Below are 23141 nucleotides of genomic sequence, written 5' to 3'. Positions count from 1 at the left end.
TTTCAATTGCCACCGGATTCGGGCTCTACCCGCGAAAAACATTCAAAAGTCCTCGGGAAACTTCCGCAGGATTATGACTGGTCGAGTGACTGGCTTTCAGTGGATATATTTATTTCTGCGGCAGCCGCCTACCATTGTTGTCGGTGTTATCCCTAGTGCCATGCCCAAGTCCTGCGGCGGCCGGGGTGGTACTATAATAACAGCTGTCAGCCGGCATGTCCTGGCCTTTGCTTAAGCCTCGCAGTGGCGTACTCACGGGCGCACTCCCGCAACCCGCAATTATTTTCCCATAAGAAAATGTCAGTAAAGTTTTCCTGGCGCACTTTCCTCCTGGCAGCTGCGACCAGGCCGAGGCCGAGGCCGCAGCAGCCACAAAAGTGCTCCTCAGATAGACAGAGACGGAGCGGCAGCCACACAGATACAGGGCGAGAGAGACGGAGAGAGAGAGTCGCTAGGGAATGGGCAAATGTTAGGGAAAACTTTGTGCGTGTGAAATTTTGCGACCACGAAGACCAAAGAAGGGACGGACGCCGTACCCTAGTGGACGTACCAGGATTGCAGCACGGCTCACACAACGGACACTTTGGCAGCGAGTTGAAGGAAGAGAATTCAGTGGCAGAAACAGGGGTAGGAAGTAGAGGAGCCCAAGAAGTTGGAGAAGCCGGGCACAAGAAAGTGAAATTAAAGTTATACTGTAGCTGGGATAAAACTTCGGCGGCAAGAGCGCGAACATTAAAACCAATGACAGCAAACCGACTGCAGCTGGGATCCCAAGAACACGGAGTGGGAAAGGGAAGCTGGCACTCCTGCTGCTGCTCTTCCTGGAGTATCCTTGAGATGTCAGCAAGCGCTCAGTGTCGTACACACTCGTCGACGCTGAGCAGAGTCGTTTATTGCTAAGCGCATTCCTCTGCCTCATTCCCCATGCCGAATCCGCATTCGCATTCGCATTTGGACGGATCCCCTTTCGCATCCTGCTCGACAGCTGCTAAAACTTCTTGTATTTCTCCCTTTGTCCGGGTGTAATTCGCTTGAAATAAGATTTCTTCTGTGGCAGCTCAACGCGGTCGCAATTGCAGGCTAATTAAAAATTTGTCATACTAATTAAACGCAAGCCGCAAAAGGATGCGGCCAGCACCGACCCGAGCACTTTCGCTGAATCAGTGGCAATGCCAGTGTGGCACGGCATCATACCACTGACAGTAGCGGTGGCAGTGGCAGTGGCAGGAGCAGCGGCACCAACTTGCCGTAATTATATCCCAGCTAATGTTGGACAGGTCTTTGTAGTCACTGGGTGTACCTGGGACTCTTCAGCCTGTAGCTAATATTCAACGTGTAATTTAAGGCATATTTGCATTATGTCACATTTTTTTTTCTCCGCCGCTCGGTTGGCTGCATTCCCATAAAGATGGAGATGGAGACGGATCCACCTGCGCTGCGGCACTCGGCAAAGAAAAAAAAGTGCTGACTGAACACGAACCGAAACCGCTAAGCGAAAGAAGCCAACACTGTGGGGAAGGGAAATTAGATAAAAGACAACGTCAAGCATATAGGAGGGACTCCTCGGCCTGCATCTGCTCACAGGGCGACAGTATTTTAATGAGATAAAGTATCTCTGGCGACGAGCGACAGGCGACAGGCGACAGGAGCCTCAGCTTCTGTCAGACATGCCTTGATCCAGTTTTCAGCCATGATGGATATCACTGCCCAAAACAAAACCCCCCAAAAAGGTGGCCTAAATATATCTGCAGCTAAGAATGAATTTAATATTACAAAAAATGCAGAATGGGAATGCTGACCTCTTGGACTTCAATTGAAGCAAATCCAAGTTCCAGAAACTTGTTAGATCCACGTGCAATGTTTTCTGGTAAGAGTGTCCCACAGTCTCTTATTTCCAGCAAGTTATCCTTTTTGTGCCCACGAACATTTACTGGAAGCAATTTCGCTTGTTAATGAAATTTGCATTTGAGCTACGTGAGGAAGACCAAACACACACACACACAACATGGAAAAAAAAGTGTAGCCAACTTTCTGGCTTGGTTTTCGGTGATGTGCTATAAATTAGAAAATCAAGCATTTTATGCTAATGCAAGCGCCACCACTTACCCGGCAGAGAGAGCTCGGCAACCCGTGGCAACCGAGACAACCCAGACGACACCTCCCACTCGGAACACCAAAAACAAGCTGTCGGATGTGCAGGAGGAGGACGAGCAAGAACAGCAACAAACTGTTCAGTTTGACAAGTTTTTGCCACTTTGCATTTTCCCCTTTTTCGATTTTCTACACCCCTTGCTGTTCACCCCTGCCTTTCTATACACTCTACACTATTCTCTCCTCGTGTTTTTTATGCATCTTCAGCCAACTAGTGAAGCAAATGAAATTACTCATACGCTACGTATTCAATTTTGATAAAAACTGCCAAAACGATTTCGAGCGAACAGAAGCTTCAACATTGCTTCTTCGAGTGTCTGTTCTTTGTGATCGGAGGGAATGGCAAAAGGAAAATAAGGAGCAACATTTACTCGAAGTAAAGCATAAAAAGTAACGAGTAATGGAGGGGGCTATGCGGATGGGATACCGAAAGGAAGATGGAGAAAACTAAGCTGATTACCGAGCGGGAAAATCCAATGAAAACTCGGCGAAATAAATTTCATTGCAGCCTCAAGTGTGTGTGTGTGTGTGTGTGTGTGTGTGTGTGTGTGTGTGTGTGTGTGTGTGTGTGTGTGTGTGTGTGTGTGTGTGTGTGTAGAAGGGTAGGGGCAGGCGTGCTGCAAATCCACATTGATTTCTTTATTGCAGTTTTATTTGATTGTATTTCCTTGCCAAATTACGCATACGCCAAGTTGAGACAAGGCAAACTCTCATCAGCGTAATCGGTGAGCGACATCTCCTACACTTCTACACTCTGTAGCCGCCGGCAACAACAATCAGGCAACACTTACCCGAAACAGATAGAGACATATAGATATCTAGAATGGATTCTCGGCAATGAGAATGGGCTCGAGGATGAAGACGGAAGGCAGCGTAAAGCGTAAAGCGTAGAGCAAATGTCTAAAGCGTAAATGTGTCACGTAAATGGAGCGTAAATTTCAATAAAAATCATTTCAATTCCGTTGAGGCCCCAAAAGTGCCGCAACTGCTGGCTGCACACACAACCCGCTTTCAGCTTGCCACTCCCTATATCAATTACCACGTGCCTGGTGGCTGCTAAAGTAGCCCAAGGACTCGGGCCAGCATTATGTCCTTCCGCTTAGGGGAAATTGAATTTTCTTCGTCTTTTTCTGTTCGAAGTAAGTGGACTGCTCCTTCTGCACTCACCTGGCTTTGCGATGCAGCATCTCGGCCAGGGTGGGATTATCCACGGACACATCCGGCGCATTGTCCACAATGACATGAGAGTACTCGTCGGTGAACAGCAGCTTCTGCAGATCCACATACCGATCGTGCGGGGTCGGCTTGCGGGTGGAGAGCATGGAGCCAGTGCCGGGTCCGGCAGCGCCGCCAGACCCTCCAGCCGCTGCCGCTGCCGCTGCAGCCGCATCCTGGCCGCTGGTTACGCCTCCGCTCTGACTGGCGGCCGCAGCCGGAGTGGATGCCTCCTTTGAGCCAGATGAGTTGCTGTCAAGAGAGGGGAAAGATGGATGGTTAAAAGTCGGCTTAAAAAAGTGGTATAATTAGCTCCGAGGAGGAGGAAAGGGTTTAAGTTGGGGTTGCAGCTGATGCTGGGGCATACTCGACAATGGTCTTCAGGCTCTTGTTGCTAATTGCAACTGCCAAGTGGCTGAGGCTGAGGCTGAGGCTGGCTTTGAGTGGCAGCTAGCTTCAAGCAGCAAGAAGCAGCTACGTGCCCTCTGGCTAAGCAACTAAAGACACGCACTTGCAGGTAAGTTGAAACTTTGTCAGCCCCTACTTTTAGCTGCATTTATCTAAGAAGAACACTCTCCTCCACACACACACACACACACACACAGACACACAGAGATGCACAGATACACAGGCACACGAGCAAACTTGACTGCAATAAACTGAAATTGCAGACACTTCAATGTCTAGCCCGGCACCCACCCCTCCGTACATGTAGGGCAGGGTCTCAGCTGGCGACACAGTGGAGCAAAGATTGACAACTGTTAGAGAGTGTCATTCCTTGGAGTCCACCTCTCGGTGTCTGCTGCATTTGCCCCACTGTGTGCTTTGGTAATCATCTGCAGTTTAGTCGTCGCCTTCTTCAGACAAAAAGAGTGCTCGAGAAATGAATTAAAGTTTTTGCGCAAATTCGTTGGCAGCCTTGACTCCTCCTGGCTTTAACCATCGCTCGTTAGGATCGGGCCAAGTGTGGGTGGGGAAATTATGAAATTATTCTGGCATTTGTGTGGCCATTAAAACGAATGTCACATGAATGCTCGCAAACGGCCCCTTCACATGCACCAAATGCACATCATTAGGCTGGAAAGCCGTGGCTTAGAGAAAATCTGCCTAAAAAGATGAGTACTTTCCATTTCGGCAAATTGTCGCTTTCAATTTATAATTGTTGCACAATGTTATCTCTTTTTTTTTTGTGGCAGCTGATACTTTCCTCTGAGCCCCTGAATTCCCCGTCTCAATCCTGTCTTATCCGTCAACCCGACAGGTGTGTGGCATCCGATGGATGCAAAACTTTTTCAATTAACATTTTGCCAGCCAAAGTCTGAGCCAAGAGTGACACGAGGATGGGTTTCGGGGCGTTGCGCTGTGTTGCTGCTCTTCACAAATTCCCCAGCGAATTAGACAATATCATCCGGCAAAGCCGCTTTCACTTCGCCTCCGGGCCTGCTATGAATTTTCCCCCATAACGAGTTTGTGCAGATTTCACGCATTTTATTGGAAACCACATAATGCCACTTTATGTGCTAATAAGTATTAAAATCTTCCTTTGTGGACACACTTGTAAAGTGAAGTGAAGTTAAGTGAAGTGAAGTGAACTCCCTCCCTTCCTTGCTTCCGCTCCTAAACAAAATTGATTCCACATGCCACCTCAACCGCTGCGCCTGCCACACAACCACTCGGGCAAAAGCAATGACAATACATACGAGGACCGTGCAGGGCCAGGCCTTGCCGTGTTTTGTCCTCCATTTTGGGGGGCATTACGCTGTTCGCTGTTCTCTGTTCGCTGCACGCCGCGATCGATGGTGGCGTGCACTTAATTACACTCTGGCGAAACTTTGCTCATTAAACTGTCACATGATGTGCGTAATGCTGCCCACATAAGCTGCCCCTGTGATGTGGTTAATTAAACAGTCAACTGCCTCTGTAACAGCCCGGAAGAGGAGGCCAGGGCGGGAGGGGACTATCCGATGCATATGTATGTATGGGACCAGCTGCGATTGACAACAACAGGATCAAATGCAGCTCAAAGTTTATGGTAGTCTGGGGTGGGCTCTGGCTGGTGTATTGATGACTCAACTAGGACCAAATTGAGATCCAATGGACTGCCTTGGCCTGGCAACTAACATAACAAATAAAGGGCCAATGAATGTCTGCAACGAAGCCATAAACTGTAAACTGTAAACGGAAATGCTGTCAGGAAATGTTAGCAGCAGGAAAAATCGCCACAGCTTGCCGGAAAGACTTACAGAGAAATCTGTAACTACTCTTTGCACTCTTTTTAGCTGCGATATTTTTGGTAAAGTAATTGCAAGAGTCTTAGGTATTATAATTAATGGGAAACACATTAAAACATATTTTCCAAAGGGAAACTATAAAATTTATTGCATCGCTAAAGCAACTCCCCCATGGATACACCCCCTAAAATCATGTAAAATTCCCTTGTTTCCCTCAAAGACAACGAGAAATATTTAAGACATTGCGACGATGGTGCTACAGTTTGCCGTTTTTTAATGAAATAATTAAAAAATTATGAGACTGGCAGCCGAAAGAAGGGTAGCTGATGGGGAGGGGAGAGCTTCGGCTCTGACAACGAAGCTGGGCAAACATTTGATGCTTAAATAGAATTAATTACGCTTCACAGCCACGTTGCACGACTCAGTGCATGGAGGCATCATAATTTTGCATTTGCCTTGGCGCATAAGTAGATAGCGGCAGCAACAGGGCCCTGGGAGCCTGGGAGCCTGGGAGCCGTGACCCTCGGGTCGAAACACAGTGCCAGGCATCCCTGGCAGCTGGTAGTAGCAGGATTCTCTGAGACACTGAGAGAAGCTCAGCAAATATGGCAGTTGTTTTTTTTGTTTGCTTGTGAAAGCGATGTGAGGCGGAGGCGAGCGACTTATGAATTAATTAAATATTTACTGGCTAAACATTGGCGTTTTATGCTCCCGGCCCGAGCTGTAAGGTCGAGTCCGGGATGGAACGAAACTGTACCACGTGTAGGGTATGATGTGTGGCTACGGGTTTGGGTTTGGGATCGTTCGTTGCACCTGGAGACCTGGAGACCTGGAGCGGGGGACCAACGGAAGGTCTTAACAGTTTCCCTTGCGCCTTGCTGCGTCATTTTGATGTTTTATTACTTGACTTCCGCTGGCCGCAGCAAAATGGCTCCTCAGCAACGCATAATGGTGCGGAGAGGGAGAAAAAAAATGAATAAGGTGTGTAAAATGAAACCGACTCGGCCCGCTCCTCGTTTGTATGTATTCTATGGAAAGGCATTAACGTGCCTGCAGCTCCTGCAGCTCCTGCAGCTTGTCTTACTCCTTCGCCTCCTGCTGCTGCTCGCACACCTTGTTGTAGTTTCCAAGAAGTAACCTGCTGCTCCCTAGCCCGCCTGACCCACCTGGTCTACCTACTGGGTTTATGTTTTGCAGCAAATTACGTTTTAATGCCAGGCCAACCAAGTTTTATTGCAACTTTTGTTGCATTTCTGCTAAATTGAATTATGTACACTGCCGCGTTCCATTCCCTGCCGTGTGCTGGCAGCGGTGGCAGCGCAAAGAATGAATCAGCGGGGTTGGGCCATAGCCGGAGGGAATGTTTGCCGAAGTCAATGGCCCGACCCCCGACCACCGACCCCATTCGCGATTTGTGCATAATTTGTAATCCCCTCGAATGGGCAAAAGACGCGATGGCGTGGTCCGAGCGAGCTGCAATAAATCTTGGCACTTCAGGAGCTTCCCGTTTGCGTTCAAAGTTCACGATACCAACGATAACTCGATTACTGGTTAAGTCTTTTCAAATGCTCATCGAAAACTAGGGTAGGGCTTGTGGAATTCTCTCATTTAAATTATATTTTGTGTCTTGTCTGTCTTCTTTTCCATCACCTGTACTCCAATTGCGATAACTAACGACATAAATTGCTTAAATTTAGCACACAAATTTACTGAATTTTCCCTTAATTTTTGTCATTTTTCATCCTTCAAACCGACACTTGTGGCAGAAGCTGCTCTTTTCCTGCTTAAAAATCAAAACTGATTCCACGAACAGGAAATTTTGCAACCTGATTGGGAAGAGCTTTGAGGTTTTGCACTCACCTTTTCTGCAGGAATTTGCGCTTGAACTCGTGCAGCATTCCGCCAGCTCCCGCTGCGGTGGCATCGTAATCATTGGTGTTGCCGTAGCGGATCTTCTGGTGCTGCTGCTGCAGCAGGTGGCGATTGGCCACACCAAAGTCCATCTGCACATCGACGATGAGGAGGAGGGTGAGCAGCACTAGCGTGGCCCCCAGGCTGATGAAAAGCCTCTCCTTCAGCTTCATAGTACGCAGGACGGCCATGATGGAATTTGTGGGGCAGCTGTTGCTGCTGCTGCCACTGATGGCGTCTTTCTGATTAAGAGCTCTGATTGTTGGTGCTGCAGCCTTTTCACTATTCCAATCGCTGGCCCCGAAACTATTACGCAGCCTCGACAACCAGCCCAGGCTTTTCCCAGAACCTAATCCTGAAGCTGCGGCTGGTGCTGCGACTGGTGGCTCACTGCCAGAGGCGTCTGCGGGGCGTGGTGTGCGCACTAGGCGCCGCCTGATAATCACACGTCGTCGTGGCGATACCTCCTCCTGCTCCGAATCTGGCTGCGAGTCTGGCTCTAGCTCTTGTGGCTGTAACTTCTGGTCAAGAGTTCGCTCTCGCGGCTCGTACTGCTCTAGGGCGTCATGCGAGTATCGGCGGCCGAGGGCATCAACTGAAGCGGAAGCGCCAACAACGGTTGCCCAGCTATTGGCTTCGCTCTTGTTATGATTATGCAAATTGGCTACGCCTATTTGTTCAGCTGATAACTGGCCAACGAGCGGACGGCAGCTCGGGTGGAGGAGGGGGCTATCGTATACTCCGATATCAGTGTAGTTGTTCCAGTTCGAGTTCGAGTTGTTGCTCCAATATGCCGACTGCTGCTGAACCCCTGCCTGTGGTTCTGCCTGTTGTTGTTGTTCTTGTTGCAGTTGCAATTGCTGCCGATATCGGAATCGCTGCAATCGCTCTGCTAGCGGCGTGGACTGCGCTGCCCCTGCCGCTGTGCGAAGGCTGTAAAGAGAGCAACAGCAAACATATTTTTATTAGACAACCCAATGGAAAGGCAAGAAGTGCTTGGAGGGGACGTGCAGTTAGTGCTGAGAACCATCCTCTCTGTTCTCTCTCTCTTGCGAAATGCAATCAAAATCGTTCGTTGAAGAAATTATGGCCAATGCGATTCGAAATGATTCCAAATCAGGGAACAAACAAAAAGAAGTCAAAGGAAATACGGCAACATTTAATAGAGATGGCAACACACAGCCACTCTGCGGATACCCATTAATACGAGGGGTCGACTATGTTTTTCCATAAAATCAAAGCTAAACATTTCGAAATCCTTTTCACAATAGAGTCAAATATGAGGCCACTTCAAATGCTTGCAACTTTATGAGAATGTTACTCCACTTTCTCTCTCTCTGTCTAACCATAAAAAACATGAAAAATATGAACCGTCCGGACATTTTGCAGTTCGTATTTTTTGCTTCTGTTTATTCATAAAGCGGCGTCAACGACGACGGCAGCGGCGTCATGGCATCCGCCATGTTGACTGCCACCGGAAATGCGACAGCAACCATTTCTTTTTTCCTCTTTTTTTTAGCTACTGTTATCGTTTGCCGCCATTGCTGCTGCTGCCTCTGCTGTTGTAGGGGCTGCCTGCCATCATGTTGCCGGTTGTAGTTCTATTTTATTGTCTCCATTTTTATTGTTCATGTTTTTTGCTGGCTGCAACTGCTGAATGGTGTAATGGTAACTGGCCTGCACGCTGCACGAGCATATTTTTCATGCTACTCGACTCTTTTCGAGTTTCCTTTCCCGTACCCTTTTTCCCGGCTATTCGAAAATTTGAATTGTAACTATAACAGGATGGACGAGCGCAGACCAGGACCGTTGTCTGTTTGGAGCCGGTGTCAGAGTTAACGATGCTTGTGGCCCCCCACACACACACCCACACACACACATGCGGAAGAGTCAACATTGGTTATTAGGCCGCCTGACGACCAAAAATTTGTTGGTCACTGGCTGTGCCGTTTCCCCTGCCAAAGGCTCTCTTTCAAAGAGCATTAAACGCTGCTAACATATTCCTAAAGCTCCCTTTGATTGACAGGCAAGAAGACAAGAACAATCAATAGAGAGATGGAGAGCGGGGAAGGGCTGGTGCTGCTTTCTGCTGACGTAGCACATGGGTAAAACTTGCACTTGCTCCACAAAATTAAATGTCAGATTCTGCAGTTTAGTATGCAAAATTGCTGATTAGAGTCGGCAGGCAGGCAGACCGACACAGCCACACAGGCAGAGTTATCAGATAGACACGAGCAGATAGATACTCGCACATGAAATGGCAGAGAGGCGGCAATAAATTGGCAAACAAAAGGCTGAAAATGTCTGAGAAAGAGCCACGTCAATCAATTCACATATCAAGCCAATTTTCTATGCAGGTCTCTGCCCTTCAAATCTCTCCCCACTCAAAATGTTAAACTCGTATCCATGACGAGGTGGTTTGACAGTCAAACAGCAAAGGCTGGAGATGTTCTTGGGGCTGGGGTTGGGGCGTTAGAGGCACGTCACAAACGCTTTCACAGACCTGTCTGTGGAGATGTCTGGCAACAAAGCCGACCAGAGAGTGTTGCCAACATCACTGGGCAGTCTGCTGCACAGCATACACGTAATCCAGCGCGAAGAAGGAGGAGATTTAGTAGAAGAGTAACGCAGGTCTCTGCTTCCCTATCTGTCGTCGAGGAGGTGATAAGAGCTGGCAGCGGGAGCAGCAACCATGGCAACAGCAACAGCAATAGCAATTGCTGTCGTCGCACACTCGATGTTGCTGTTGTTTTTGCCGGCTGATAAAATTGCTGCGTTGCATTAAATTAAGCTCATGCGGTGTGTTTAAATGCCACACTATCGCCTGGCAGAGGGTCTTGTCTCTGGAAGTCAAGTACGAGGAGAGCAGACAGTAACAGCAAAAGATACGAATACACAAACACACACCAGCAATGGCATCGTTTTAATGCAATTGCTGACAACAGCAAAGGCAGCAGCAGCAGCAGCAGCACCAGAACCGCTGCTACAGTGAGTGACAGCAATTTCCTTTCCCACTTGCGCTTTGTTTTTATTAATCAGACATACAGAAGCAAAAAAAGAAAATAACAAGAAATAAAACAAAAAAATCAGCAGAAGGGCAAAAGAGTGCAACGTAATGTCAGCAGAACAGCGGGAAAGAGCGACAAAAGTGCACGGGAATGTCTATAAAAAGTTTTCCATATCATTAATTAAAGTTGCGAATTCTGTGTAATTGATTTCCGCTCACAGAAAGAGAAGAGCGAAAGGGAAATATGCGTGGGAGAACTATTCTTTTGGTATGCAAAACACTATCTATATCTGCTATAAATTTGATAACCAAAGCAAAATAACATCCTTAAGTTCATTGGCAATCAACTTCCGGAAACATATCAGCCTCCCGTAAAACCTACCGTAAGTGGAGCATTTCTAATCGCGGCTTATTTCAATTCACTTATCGCCACAATCACTGAGCCATAAATCCAATTCACTTTCAATCAAAGTTGACAAATGCCTTTCCGCTACCTTTCTCCCGCTCAATTAGCGGTGAGCCCTCACCAAAAGTCAATGAACTGCATAGGAAAAGTAGCGTTTTATACACGAGTATTGTATTGTCCAGCACTTGAATCGGATCCCCGGATACCCAGTCTCCATCTCTCTCTCTCTCTGTCTACTTTGATATGCCATGCATGATTGGGTTTTGGGATTTCCTCGACTTCCCTCCCTAATTGTGTTCCCAAAAGTGAATGCAATGCGTAACCCGCTTCGAACCTCAACGCAATGCAATGCAGCTCGACTTGTGCTCGACTTTGATCCATTCAAATCAAATCAGTGATTGTGCAACATCTGGAAATGACACGCTTAATGCATTTTGCACAAGCCCGCTCAGCTCTGCTTTGCGACCCTGTTGCTGGTTTTCGCTTTTGCTCGGGGCCACGCATCGATGCAGTCCGAGAATGTTGCTGCCCATCGCCGACAAAAGACTCGACTTATTGATCGGTTACGCCAGCTAGCTGTTGCCACGTCCTGGTAACACCATGCAAACCGCTCTGCACTTGAGTTGTCAACAGAAAAGCGCCAAAGAAGAGATCGAATCGATGGATACCCTTGCCAGTCAATAGCTAAATGGCCAGCCGAAATCTGATTCTAATCTGACTCTACTTGAATGTCACTCCAAGGTGCAATAACATAAATCTCTCAATCGAATTGTTAGACTCTCTGCTAGAGCATACGACAAATTAGATGAGCACAAGAACAAGCACCCCCGTCTCTAACGTGGTTTGCCTTATCGACCCACCCAATCGACCAAGCAATCAATCCAGCTGCAATTCGATATGCAAATGATTGGCAAACTGTTGCAGTGGCAGTTGCAGTGCCATTCCACAATCGCATGGAGTGTCAAGGTTAGTTTGGCTTACATATTTGGTTCATTTACATGGCGGCAACGGCATCCAATCTGAGGTGGATTCCATTCCATTTGCGCGTTCCCTCGTCCTCGTCCCTCTGTGGGACAATCGAAGCGCAAAACTTAAGCAAATTGTCAGGGGGCGGCGTTAGGATTGGAAGAAAACACAGACGAAAGCCGGGGAATAATGCAGTTTGGTTAGTAGGGAGCCTTTGCTGCTGAGGCATTTCTGGCTTTTGCTTTTGCTTTTGCTTTCGCTTTGTGCTCTGGCCCTTTTGTCAATTTACCTTTGGCTGTGCAAACTTTCGCGCTGCTCCCACTGGTCCCTTGGTTGCTGCCACTGTTGCTGTGGCTGTTGCGGGTCCAGCAGCGGCAGCTTATCATCATCATCGTCTTGGGGAGCAAACGCAGAAATGGAAGCTGTGGAAACATTGGAGAATCTTCCATGCTTCTCTTGCCTCGGCAACGTTGTTCTCAGGTGATTCAATGCCAGCGATTTCTCAGCAGATTTGCCCCAGGTCATTTCATTACCAAAGTCAACAGAAATGTCCTGTTGCAGCTCCATCTCCATGTCTAGCTCCTGCTCCGTCTGCTGTTGCTCGCTGTTAATACAATTTTCCAGCTGGCTCGTTGACTTACAGTTTTTGTGTCCACCACCGTGGGATTGGGACTGGGACTGTGACTGGCATGGAGACCAAGAGGGTGTAGGAGTCTGCTTCATTGCCAATTCAAATGCGCTCTGATGCCAGCCATTGTTGGCCCTCCCTGGTATAGCAGCTCCCGGCAGCTCGTCATGGCCTGCATTGTCCTGGCCATAGACGTTGACGCCATTGCATTGTTTTACTGCTGATTGATTCGCAGTCATTGCCAATTGATTTATGCCCAAGGCGACCGAGCCGCTGCGCCCCCTGCCCAGCCGCTGCATGTGGGAGCCTTCGGTCTGGCCATCATTGTAGCCATCATAGTCATTCGCATAGCCGTCAAGACTGCCATTCCCATTGGTTTTCCTGGCCAGCTGCCCGGTGGAGACTCCACGCAGCGACTCCTTCTCCAGGCTGGCCCTCTGGAGGGACACTGTGCTCTGGCTCCGCTGTCGCTGCTCCTTCCGCTTGGCCAACTGTGCCGGCGATGGGGCGAAGAGGTTCCGCATGTTGGCATGGCGTTGGCTGACATCGATTTCGCTGCCACTTGGCTTAACCTACAGATTGATTCAGATAATTGTACGAGTACGAGTACGACAAAGTGGGGGAAAAACGGGGAAACAGAAATCTTTCTTGCCTCCGACATCCAATCGGTTTTAAGGGCCAAGAAAGGTCATGCTCAAGGAATGCATCAAACGAACTTCTTTTTTTTTTTGGGGTTAGTAGAAGCCAACGAACGAACGCAGGAAGAATGAAATGGAACCAAACAGTTGTTATCTTAATGCTAAAACCAACAATAATTTAAGCCATCAACTCAAACGGCAACGAAACTCAACGAAGTGCATGGGCCAGAGAGAGAGGGAGGACAAACGGGGAAGCAGGAAGGACAATGGCCCTTTCATAATCGGATGAAAACAATTCTGGAGTGCTACTTACACTCATCCTCGAGGCGAGTGACATTGAAGGAAGTGCAGAACTGGGATGGACAGGAGAGAGCCAACTATGCAGGAGAGCTGCTTCCTGGCCGAGCCAGAGAGGGTCATCAAGTGGATGAGATGCTTGGTTGGTTGGTTGGTTGGTGCCACTTTTCTTTTCTTCGCTGAGTTTTCTCAAAGCTGGATCAGTCTATTCATGTGTGTGTCTGTGGGTGTGTGTGTGTAAAGCGCACTCCCAAAACACACAGAGCCACATGGGAAAAAGTAGAAGAGGGGCACACAAAAGAGTAGCACAAAGTGGAAGAGGCATGAATGAAATGAGAGAAGAGCATGAAAATTTGAAACGTTAGACAGATTAGCATAAGCGGATAATTCGGAAAAACCCACACACACACACATACACAGCAGCAGAAACAGACAAAGCAGGAAAAGCGGAAAGAAAATCCAAAAAGAAACGAACAGCATGTGTGAAGCATTTAAGTGCTGCTGTTGCTGTTGCTGTTGCTGTGAACGCTGATGCTGCTGAGGCATTAGGCTTTGGGGCAGGCGCTTGAGACGGGGGGTCGTCAAATGGGTGCAACTCAAGGCCACAACAATCCTTCCCTTCCGCACACCACCGCCCCAAAAAAAAAAAAGGAAACTAAAGCAAAGCTCTTTCTTTCAATCCCTCTATCTGCTTGAGGTTCTTTCCACTGGCTGAAAGCACTGAATGCTGCAAGCACACTGCCAGAAACGAAACACTTAAAAAACAGATGAAATTGCTTTAACATTTTGAACTTTCATCAAATGAAGTTTGATTTTCAAGCAAATGTTCGCATTCCCTCCCATCGTTTATGTAGAAAAAACAACAGAAATCTTCCCTCTGGGTTTGCATTCTTTCCCACAAAAAACTGTGTGCAGAAATATGCTGCAATTTTCTTGAAGTACAAATACCTATTTCCATGTTTGCCAAATGCCAACAACACAGTCAGAGGTGGATATGCGTGGAAATGTCGAATCAATGCTAAACGACAGAATGTCATGGGAGATGAGAAGTTAAAAGGTGGCCATAAAGCTGATGTTTGACTCTATGTTAGACACATATGAATATAAATATTTTGATATTTACAATCCAAACACAAGGCAAACAAATAGGAATACAAAAGTCAACAAAAAATGCATAGAAATAAAAGGCAATAAATGAGTGAAGCTCTATTTTTGTTTTTTTTTTTATAGAAATACAAATACTTGTAAGTATCTGCTTTAATTTTATCTTTAATTTCTTTTAACGTTTTGATTTCACTTTAATAAAATATACACCACTAGAAATAAACCAAAGCGGAAGAGCAATGGAGTTTTCTGTTAGGGAAAATCCTAGCCATCCATGATATTTTCCTAGCCCTTTCTCAGCAAACATTTGTCTCCAGCTGTTCTCTCCCCCTCTGACTATCGCTTCTTGGCATTGACATTTTTCAGTTGCATGCAACCGCTTTCCATTTTTTTCCTTCAGCCTTTAACCGAGCTTCCAGCTCCGTATTTGTGGTTTTTTTCCCTCAAAAATAATCAAAAGGGGTTGAAGGGCAGACACACACACACACACACAAAAGCAAAACGAGGAACAAGAAAAGAGAAGAGAAAACCAGTGCGAAAGGCGGTGATTCCTTATCTGATCCTGCGTTACATCTGTTTCGTTTGAGAGAGATTCCCTGAGAGCGACAGAGAATAGATAGAGAAGACAGAGATACAGAGAGAGTGAGGGGAGGAGCAAGAACATCTCACAAAAAATTGCATGTCAAGTGAAATTACTTGTTTGCCAAAGAGGAACGAGAGGGTTCAAACTCATGAGGAATGTTCAGGGTAACAGGAAACGGAAACGGGAGAGGGACTGGGAATGTGAATGTGGATGGGTATAGCTATGGGGATACGGCTAGCAATGACAGCTGCAGCACTCTCACACACACAATGGAAGAGTGAGAGTAAATAATCCTGCAGGATGGAGCAACAACAATACGCCTCTTACTCATGTGTGTCCTGGCTGAGACTTTGATATACGCAGACGACACTTCGATCTGCCCGGTAGATGTATACACAGCTAAGCACGATAAATTGAGATGAATGTCTGGCATGCAGCTAAGTCTCTCACTTTCTCTCTCTCCCTCTCTCAGCCACTCTACATCCATCTATATCTGTCCCTGTATCTATCCGTCTATATGCTATGGCGCGTCCTGACTTACACTTGACACATTTCCCATTTGAATGGAAAAGTGCATTTGCCTGTTGGACTGTCTATCTTTTGTGTACAAGTCCGAGTACTTCTTTATTTCGGGGGCGACTTTAAGGTACTCTGCGGCATTTATGTCTAGACTCTAGACGTGTGTGGCGAATCGTGCGGCTGTGATGGCCTGTGTGGCTATAAATATTTAAAAATCTCTTTCATTGCATGTGGGCCATGAAAATGATTCCTCTACCCAGCACAACCCTCGACACGACTGTAAGTACGATTAAAATGCAGCACGCATTGGGCCTGCAATTGCATTGCATAATTAAAGGCGTTCTAAAGGGGTTGTGCGGGTGTTGGCGTGGGGGCGAAAGTTGCCATAAAATATTCATTTAAAATGCAACACGCAACACTTTTGCAATGACGCATTTTTTCGCCCACTCCGACCACGCCACACCACCCACGCATATAATTGCGGCCACTGCAATTGTAAATGTCAGGGGGGAAGCAGGAAAATTTGCATGCCGATGACATGGCCCCCAACTGGACGTCTGGTCGCCACAGGGTTATTTCCGGATATATTCAGAAAGCGGGGGAGCGATCTAATCCCACGCAGCACATGGCCTGAGGAACCCTGCTGACTGACTGAGTGACAGACAGACAGTCAGCTGTGACGTGTGTGCGTGACTGTAGCTGTGTCTGCATATCTGCATATCTTTGGCAATAACAGGCGTAACAAATAAACCAACAAACAGGAACTTACCGCAACTCAAACCACAACTACAGCTCTCCAGCCAGTCTCCAGTCTTCGGCTCCGCCTCCAGCTTCCAAAATTGATTTTACCTGAACTTCAATCGTATGCAAATTCAATTGGTTTTTAGTCAACTGCAAAATAGTTTGTGGAAAACATTTTCATTAGCATTTTCGTGGCATTAACAATGAGGGGAGAATTACTTTGCATAATCAAGGTTAACTGAAGGCAAACAGTTGGCCATTAGGTGATTGAAAGACAACAGGACATGAGAAGAGTAGTAAGGCGATGAGCTCAGAGACAATGCCAATTGATTGCCATTCAAAGCTGTGCCTGTGCATGCCGAAGGAATTGGCTGGCATGTGTTTGATTATTGATTATATCTTCTTAATAGTGCGCCATGCCATGAAGCAGCATCATACAAGCCCACATAATGCACAAAGGTTGTACGAGTAGGAGTCGAAACAAAAGGAGTCAAGCCACAGATGTTGGCAGCAGCCGCAGCTGCTCCGTCATTAAGATATCCACTGATAATAAGCCACACATTAACAGGCAGTTGCAATTTAAAAGGAAAATCAAGTAAGACATACGTTAACGTTTACCCCTCAGTCCGACGGACGGACAGAAACTGATTCCAGGCATTCGATCCATTAAAATTATGCACAATTATCCAATTCACTCGACCGGTGCATGCTCGAGCGGTTGTCATGATTGTTGCCTCGGCCATTGTTGTCTTTGGTCTTTGGTTATACTTTTATTTTTATCCAAATTTATGGCATCAAGTACTGCGATCCACTCACGTTTTCCAACAGCCTCCAGACGGAGTCAGAGATTATGAGGCCGCCCCAGGCCTGGGCCTCGTTGGACGCTTTGCAACCGAAAAGGGAAATTTTCACGGTGCTCACGTAATTGAATTGCAGCAGTCGGGCTAAATTGGCATTTATTATAATAAAAGCAAATATGCAATTTTGCCTTTTCACTCGGCAGAAAATAAATAAACGGAAAAGGAATAACAACCAGAGGAAAGGTCTGGCCAAGGCTACGAGCAAACGGCTTGAGAGTGGAGAGCGCAGTAAGTAAGCCAAATGGGAAAGTTATTAAATAATAGACGAGACTCCTTTAGGTCCGAGCCTTCACTCAAGTTCAGACTGATGCCCTGGAAAATTCAGTCGAAAAGCCATCATCAATTGAAACGAAACTCAGTTTCTGCTGCTGCTGCTGACCTACATTGATGGTTATTCATTTGTGTTATTTCTACGCCTCATTTTTCTTTTTTTTTTGGAATTCTGCCCACAAATCAATCACGGAGAAATTCAATTTAAATAAATATATGTACAGTATCAAAAAACAGACGGAAAAACACATATAAAATAAAGGAAAAATAGGCAAAAAAAACCCATTCTCCATGAGCTTCGAGTTAAGTGGAAAAATATCAAATTAATAGTATAAATATTTCTCTAATTCGCATAAAAACCAAACAGGGATTTTGGGTTTTTGCGCAATAATTAATCCATAAATTAATATTATTTAAATATACTGGTTGTAAATATGTTTAAATCGCTGCATTGCCATCGTGTGAATTTAATTGTATTATGACTAAAAGCCGTTGCACATTTAATTAGATTTTCAACGGATTAGGTGTAGCCATTAATTGCGGACATTTTTCACCCAAATAATGACAAATGCTTTAAAACGCTTTCGAATCGGAACTCAATTAAACTCTCTGCGTTTCTCAGCCATCCTTAATTTTGCTGTTCCTTTGGCCAACATTCAATTTGCTATTCTCTAATTATGTGGTTGAACATTTTGGTATATTGAAAGCAATTACGCTAAATAATTGCAAATTCCCGTTGCGTGTAGGTAAATGTTCGGGGGAACACTCGTATGTGGCAAGAGGCAACTAACAGACAACATACCAGCCATCCTGCCTCCCTTTAAGTCCCTCTACCTTTCCCCTTTTCACACTTCCTGTCTCTCTAAGTGACGTACTGTTCCTGTTTCACGGTTCACACGGTTTACTGGATACTCTTCTCTCGGATATTCGTTCAAGAAAGGTTTTCATTTTTAAGGGTATTTGCCTGTTTTCTATTCCTTTATCCTATTTCTCTCTTTGGTTTCCCTAATGACTGCGACGCCGGTTTCAAATTCAATGGCAAAAGGGGCTGTCGATGTCTCTGTCGCTTGGAGGGGACAGACACTGGAGCTGTTGATGTTGATGGCGCTGCCATGGAACAGTTAACGTCAAGTGCCAAATCTGTTTTGCAATGCGCCAAGCAATTTCCGCATTTAATTACATTGATTACCCACGAAGCCAAAGAGCGGCAATCGCTCCGTCCCTCCCCCCATAAATGGCACCCATTTTTTGCCTTTTTCCTAATATTTAGAAAACTTTCGCATCAGCATTGAACTTGAATTTGCCACATATTGCTGTTGATGCGGCATGGTCGAGGCCTCCGCTTTGCTGTGACAATGCCCAACGAGCGTGTCATTGCTGTTGAATGCCTCCTGTGGTGACAACATTCAACACTTTCATGCTCCGGCAGTGCAAAACAACAACAGCAAAAACAACATGTTTCTGTCAACACAATTCGGTGTTTGTTGCAGCAATCGTAATGATAATAATTGTGGCAGCTGTAAAGCTGCAATGAAACAAACAAACAGAAAACAACCAACAAAAAATTGAACAAAATCCATTAACTTATAATTTTCTGCTATGCTGAACACAATCCAGAACTCGGGGCTCTGGCAGAGCCTCTGCTTTTGCTACTGCTGCTTTTTCCACTGATTTTCCCTGAGTGTTCACTTTGTTGTCGTTAAGCCAACACATATACGATCCAAAAAAAAGAATCAAATTGCGCGCAATTTTACGGGAGAGCGCATTTTGGCCCAAACCACCCAGCAACACCCACTCGGCACCACCCACGGTAGTAGCACCCACTCAGCCTCACACCCACCATCGTAGAGGCAACGGAGGCACGTATGCGTGAAATATTGTGCAAACAACAACCCATACAATAGCATCAGCTGCAACACCAACAAACACTGCAGCAGCATTTAAAACACATGCTGCCACAAAAGTTTCCTCTTCTGAAAAGTATGAGAGCCGAATTGTTAGATACTTTAGTAATTTACCCATATATAATTTCGAATAATTAAGTAGTAATCTTCTCGCACACTTCCCTAAGCCCAAAGAACTCGAATATCCAGAATCTTCTTTGTACTCGTCACAAAATGCCGCTCAAAATCAGAGTACCCAACGCAAGAAAAGGTGCAGCAGCCTGACTGACTCATTGCAGATTCAACATTTAAGTGCATCGTCGTTGCAAGTCGGGAAAAATCTTCGTAACAACTAGGGTGAGGGGAACTGCGAGAGGGGGTGAATAGGGAAATATATGGTAGACGGAACTCGTTTGTAACCGAAAAATAAAATTCACACGGCTCCTCAACCGCTCGTTGTTGCCTGATTATGGGAAACAGTCAAAACGGGTTTGATTGTTGTCGTTGTTTCGGTTGTTGTTGCTTTTGTTTTGGTTTTGGTGCTGTAGTTGTTTTTTGAGGTAATTTAACTTTTGCATGCAACGGTTGCTGTTCAAATGAGAGTACAACAATGATATAGTGGCTATTTATAGATACATTTCCATTGTATATGCGATTGTAAATCTTTACAGTCTATTCAAAGTTATTTCCCTGTGAATATAAACCAATTATAACCAAATAATACTAAACTAATTGCATTGAGTCATGGTTTATTTAGGTTCTAATCCTATTTAAACACGACTTACATTTTGGCTCTGATCTAAGCTTCAGTTGTAATCAAATGAATCCAACATTTAACAATAAGTGACGTAAAGGAGCATACATCACATGCCATCAAATGATGGGTAATTGACTCCGATGTATCATTGTCACCGCCCTCTAAAATGATTGCTACACCGGAGCCAATTTGTGTTGATTACAGTGGACTGTATCTCAAATCAATCATTGTTCTACAACTAAAATTAATATTCTAGGAAGTAGAGCTACTCAGAAAGAGCTGAAATTATAGTAGACCTTTTGAGAAGTCGTTGAACTAAAGCAAAGCAAACAGAATAGGTAATTGCCATACAATTAGAATGATTGAATTGGTTTTGCTCCTAAATAGAAGAAAATTGAATCATATTCACACTTGTGATGTTTATCAAATAATCGAATCAAACATAGCCTTGATTATTTCTTTTCATATCAAACTTCATCTCAATGCAGGCATACAAATAACACGATTTTGTAAGCGAAGCGTTTTGTCGGGTCTCGTGTTTGGCTTTATGCAGTTTTATGAACTGTAAATTGGTTAAATTACAAGCAATTATATATAATTCCATTGGCAGGCTGCAGCTCACACGGCTCGCACGACTCACTCACTCGAGCAGCCGTCAAACGCATTTTGTCAGACAATTTCATTAACAACAATTGCCGCCAGGTTCCCTGGGGGCTACGGAGTGTGTGTGTGTGTGTGTGTGTGTGTGTGTGTGCATAACCACTTCATTTCCATTAGCCATACAATTTGATTAAGCTCCGAAAGAGGGGCAGACCACAACAGCACAACTCCAATTCCGCAGGCAGATTACAATAATTTCTTTATCAAAGCAAACAATACGAGGCACACGCACAAACACGCAACAATAATAGCAGGGTTGAGGCAGGCCCAGGGACAGGCCCAGGGACAGGCCCAGGGCCAGGGCCAGGGCAATGGGGCAACAACAGAAGGCTTAAAGGTCGTTGCATGTTGAACAACAAGCAAAAACCCTAATGCCAGAGGAAGGAATGGGAGCTGAGGGGCAAAAGTTGTGCCCCAGAGATGTATTGGTGGATGGTGAAGCTGGAGCGGAGAGACGTGGACAATGACAACGAAACGGAAACTAGCGGAAATCATTAGAGTCTGCACAAATGACTTCAAGATACTTTTACTACGGTGGCCCACAAGCAGTTTTCGCCTTGGATCCGCACCGTGGTCCCACACAGAATCCACGGCAGACCCACATCATAACGCAGCAGAACGGGGCAAAATGCTTGTCATAGTCGAAATGGGAGCCACTGCCATGGACTGAATATTGAGTAGTTGGAAAGCTTTGACAGAGTTCGGACTGGTGTAGATTATTCCTTAAAACTGCTGTAGGCCCTGTCCAAAAAATATTTTGATAGAGCCTCTAAGGCTGATGGAGGATGACTCTTAGACATGATTATATTTCAAGCAAGTTTCCTTCAATTTTATTCGTTTTCCTACCACTGTGCAGTCGTCCATTGGGTCTCTTTCCTTGTGCTGCTATCCATGGCCTTTGTTCCGCCGTTCTATATGTATATTTCTATCTTTTTTTGGCCCAACTCTCACACACACCGAGACACAAAAGGGAGCAGCGTTGATAGTTCTTGTTGTGACGACTTTGTTGGTTGCCGTTGCTGGCAGCAGCTTATGCTGGGGCATCTACTTAAATCCGGTATCATTATTATAAAAATCACAAGCTGAGGATCCCCGGGCGGACGACGCACTGGGACCCAGGAAGCAATTAGGGATGCAGAGCATAATTGCCGGAATTTTTACACAGCTTTAGTTTTTTTTTGCAGGGCAATCCAATTAACAAAGATTAAAGGTGTGAAAAGCTTTGGCTTTTTTCTCGTGATTAGCCTGGTTAACAGCAGGGGCACGGGAGAGGGGTCAGATGGAGTGTGCCAGGAAGGATTCATTGTGTAGCAGCAGCACCAGTGGAGCTGCACATTTGTCCGACATAAGCTGGACCCAATGAGGGACCCTAAATAAAAATCAGGCAGACGTCAACGAAGCGTATGCGCGACGTGCAAATGAGATGCCAAGCTGCTGCCACGGGAATGCTAAAAGTGGAACTGGAAGACAGAGAGGAGTGCCACGGAGTGGAAGGTAAATAAAGAGCAGATAAAAATCAAATTAACAAAACGAAGTGAAGAGAAATTGCTAGCAAGTAAATAAAACTCCCAGAGATAGTCGGTCGTGGGGCGTTGGGCGTTGGGCGTTGGGAGGGAAACTCGGAAAAGCCACCTGATAAAAACCCAGAGAGTGGACTGGACACAGAGCTTGTGCCCCGTTTTTGGGGGCCCAATTTATATATTTCAGCATTTTTTTATAGCGCTTCCCCGTTCGCTGATTGCAAACAAAATGAATTCAGCTACTGAGAAATGACAGGGAAAACTTTTGGTGGATGTGGGAGGCTAGCAGGCAGCAGCAGACTGAGGCCATCGAGATGCGTGGGAATATAAAAATACAATTTAACAATGGACTGCCGCCAGGACGTTTACAAAAATACATTTAATGACTGTGCGTCCACCCCCTCCCTCCCACACAGAGGTCGCCTGATAAAAAGGCAAACACTGAAAAAATTTAACCTGAGAAGGCGGTGGAATGGGGCGTGGTCCGAAAGTGTCCGTAATCTGCTTAAAAGCACAGCTCGGAGCACAGGCCTACGACTGTCGTGTGCCACAAGGCATCAAAATTAACGGCAAGAAATTTAAAAATGTAATTGACAGGCCAACTGACGGGCGGCTGGAGGCCATCAGCGATCAGCAGCCTCGCTCCACCTTCTGCAGTTACACACACACACACACACACACACACACACACACACACACACACACACACACAATGAGGAAGCGGAAATGCAGCATTAAATGGAAATAAAACCAACTGCGGGGCGGGCAGGCTGGCGGGCAGTCAGGGCTGCCGC

The 23141-nt window shown here is 46.0% G+C and overlaps 1 protein-coding gene across 2 annotated transcripts in view; it reads right to left on the bottom strand.

Moving 5' to 3' along the window:
• Positions 1-23141, bottom strand: part of LOC117582721 (extracellular serine/threonine protein CG31145) — a 67192-nt gene that overhangs the window by 13407 nt on the left and 30644 nt on the right. Inside the window, exons 4-8 of one of the 2 annotated variants that reach the window (XM_034270646.1) lie at positions 16426-16547; positions 13467-13671; positions 12177-13087; positions 7458-8441; positions 3319-3618 (exon numbers count right to left, since the gene is read on the bottom strand). In XM_034270646.1, the coding sequence (XP_034126537.1) occupies positions 3319-3618; positions 7458-8441; positions 12177-13087; positions 13467-13490 (2219 nt within the window). In that variant the 5' untranslated portion in view covers positions 13491-13671; positions 16426-16547. Of the gene's footprint in view, positions 1-3318; positions 3619-7457; positions 8442-12176; positions 13088-13466; positions 13672-16425; positions 16548-23141 lie in introns of those variants that run through there. The other variant, XM_034270647.1, reaches the window with a different exon arrangement.

This window comes from Drosophila guanche, unplaced genomic scaffold, assembly GCF_900245975.1.
Source record: "Drosophila guanche unplaced genomic scaffold, DGUA_6, whole genome shotgun sequence".
Lineage (NCBI taxonomy): Eukaryota > Metazoa > Arthropoda > Insecta > Diptera > Drosophilidae > Drosophila > Drosophila guanche.
The sequence above is the reverse complement of the archived record's forward strand: the minus strand, read 5'-3'. Positions and strand labels throughout refer to the sequence as shown.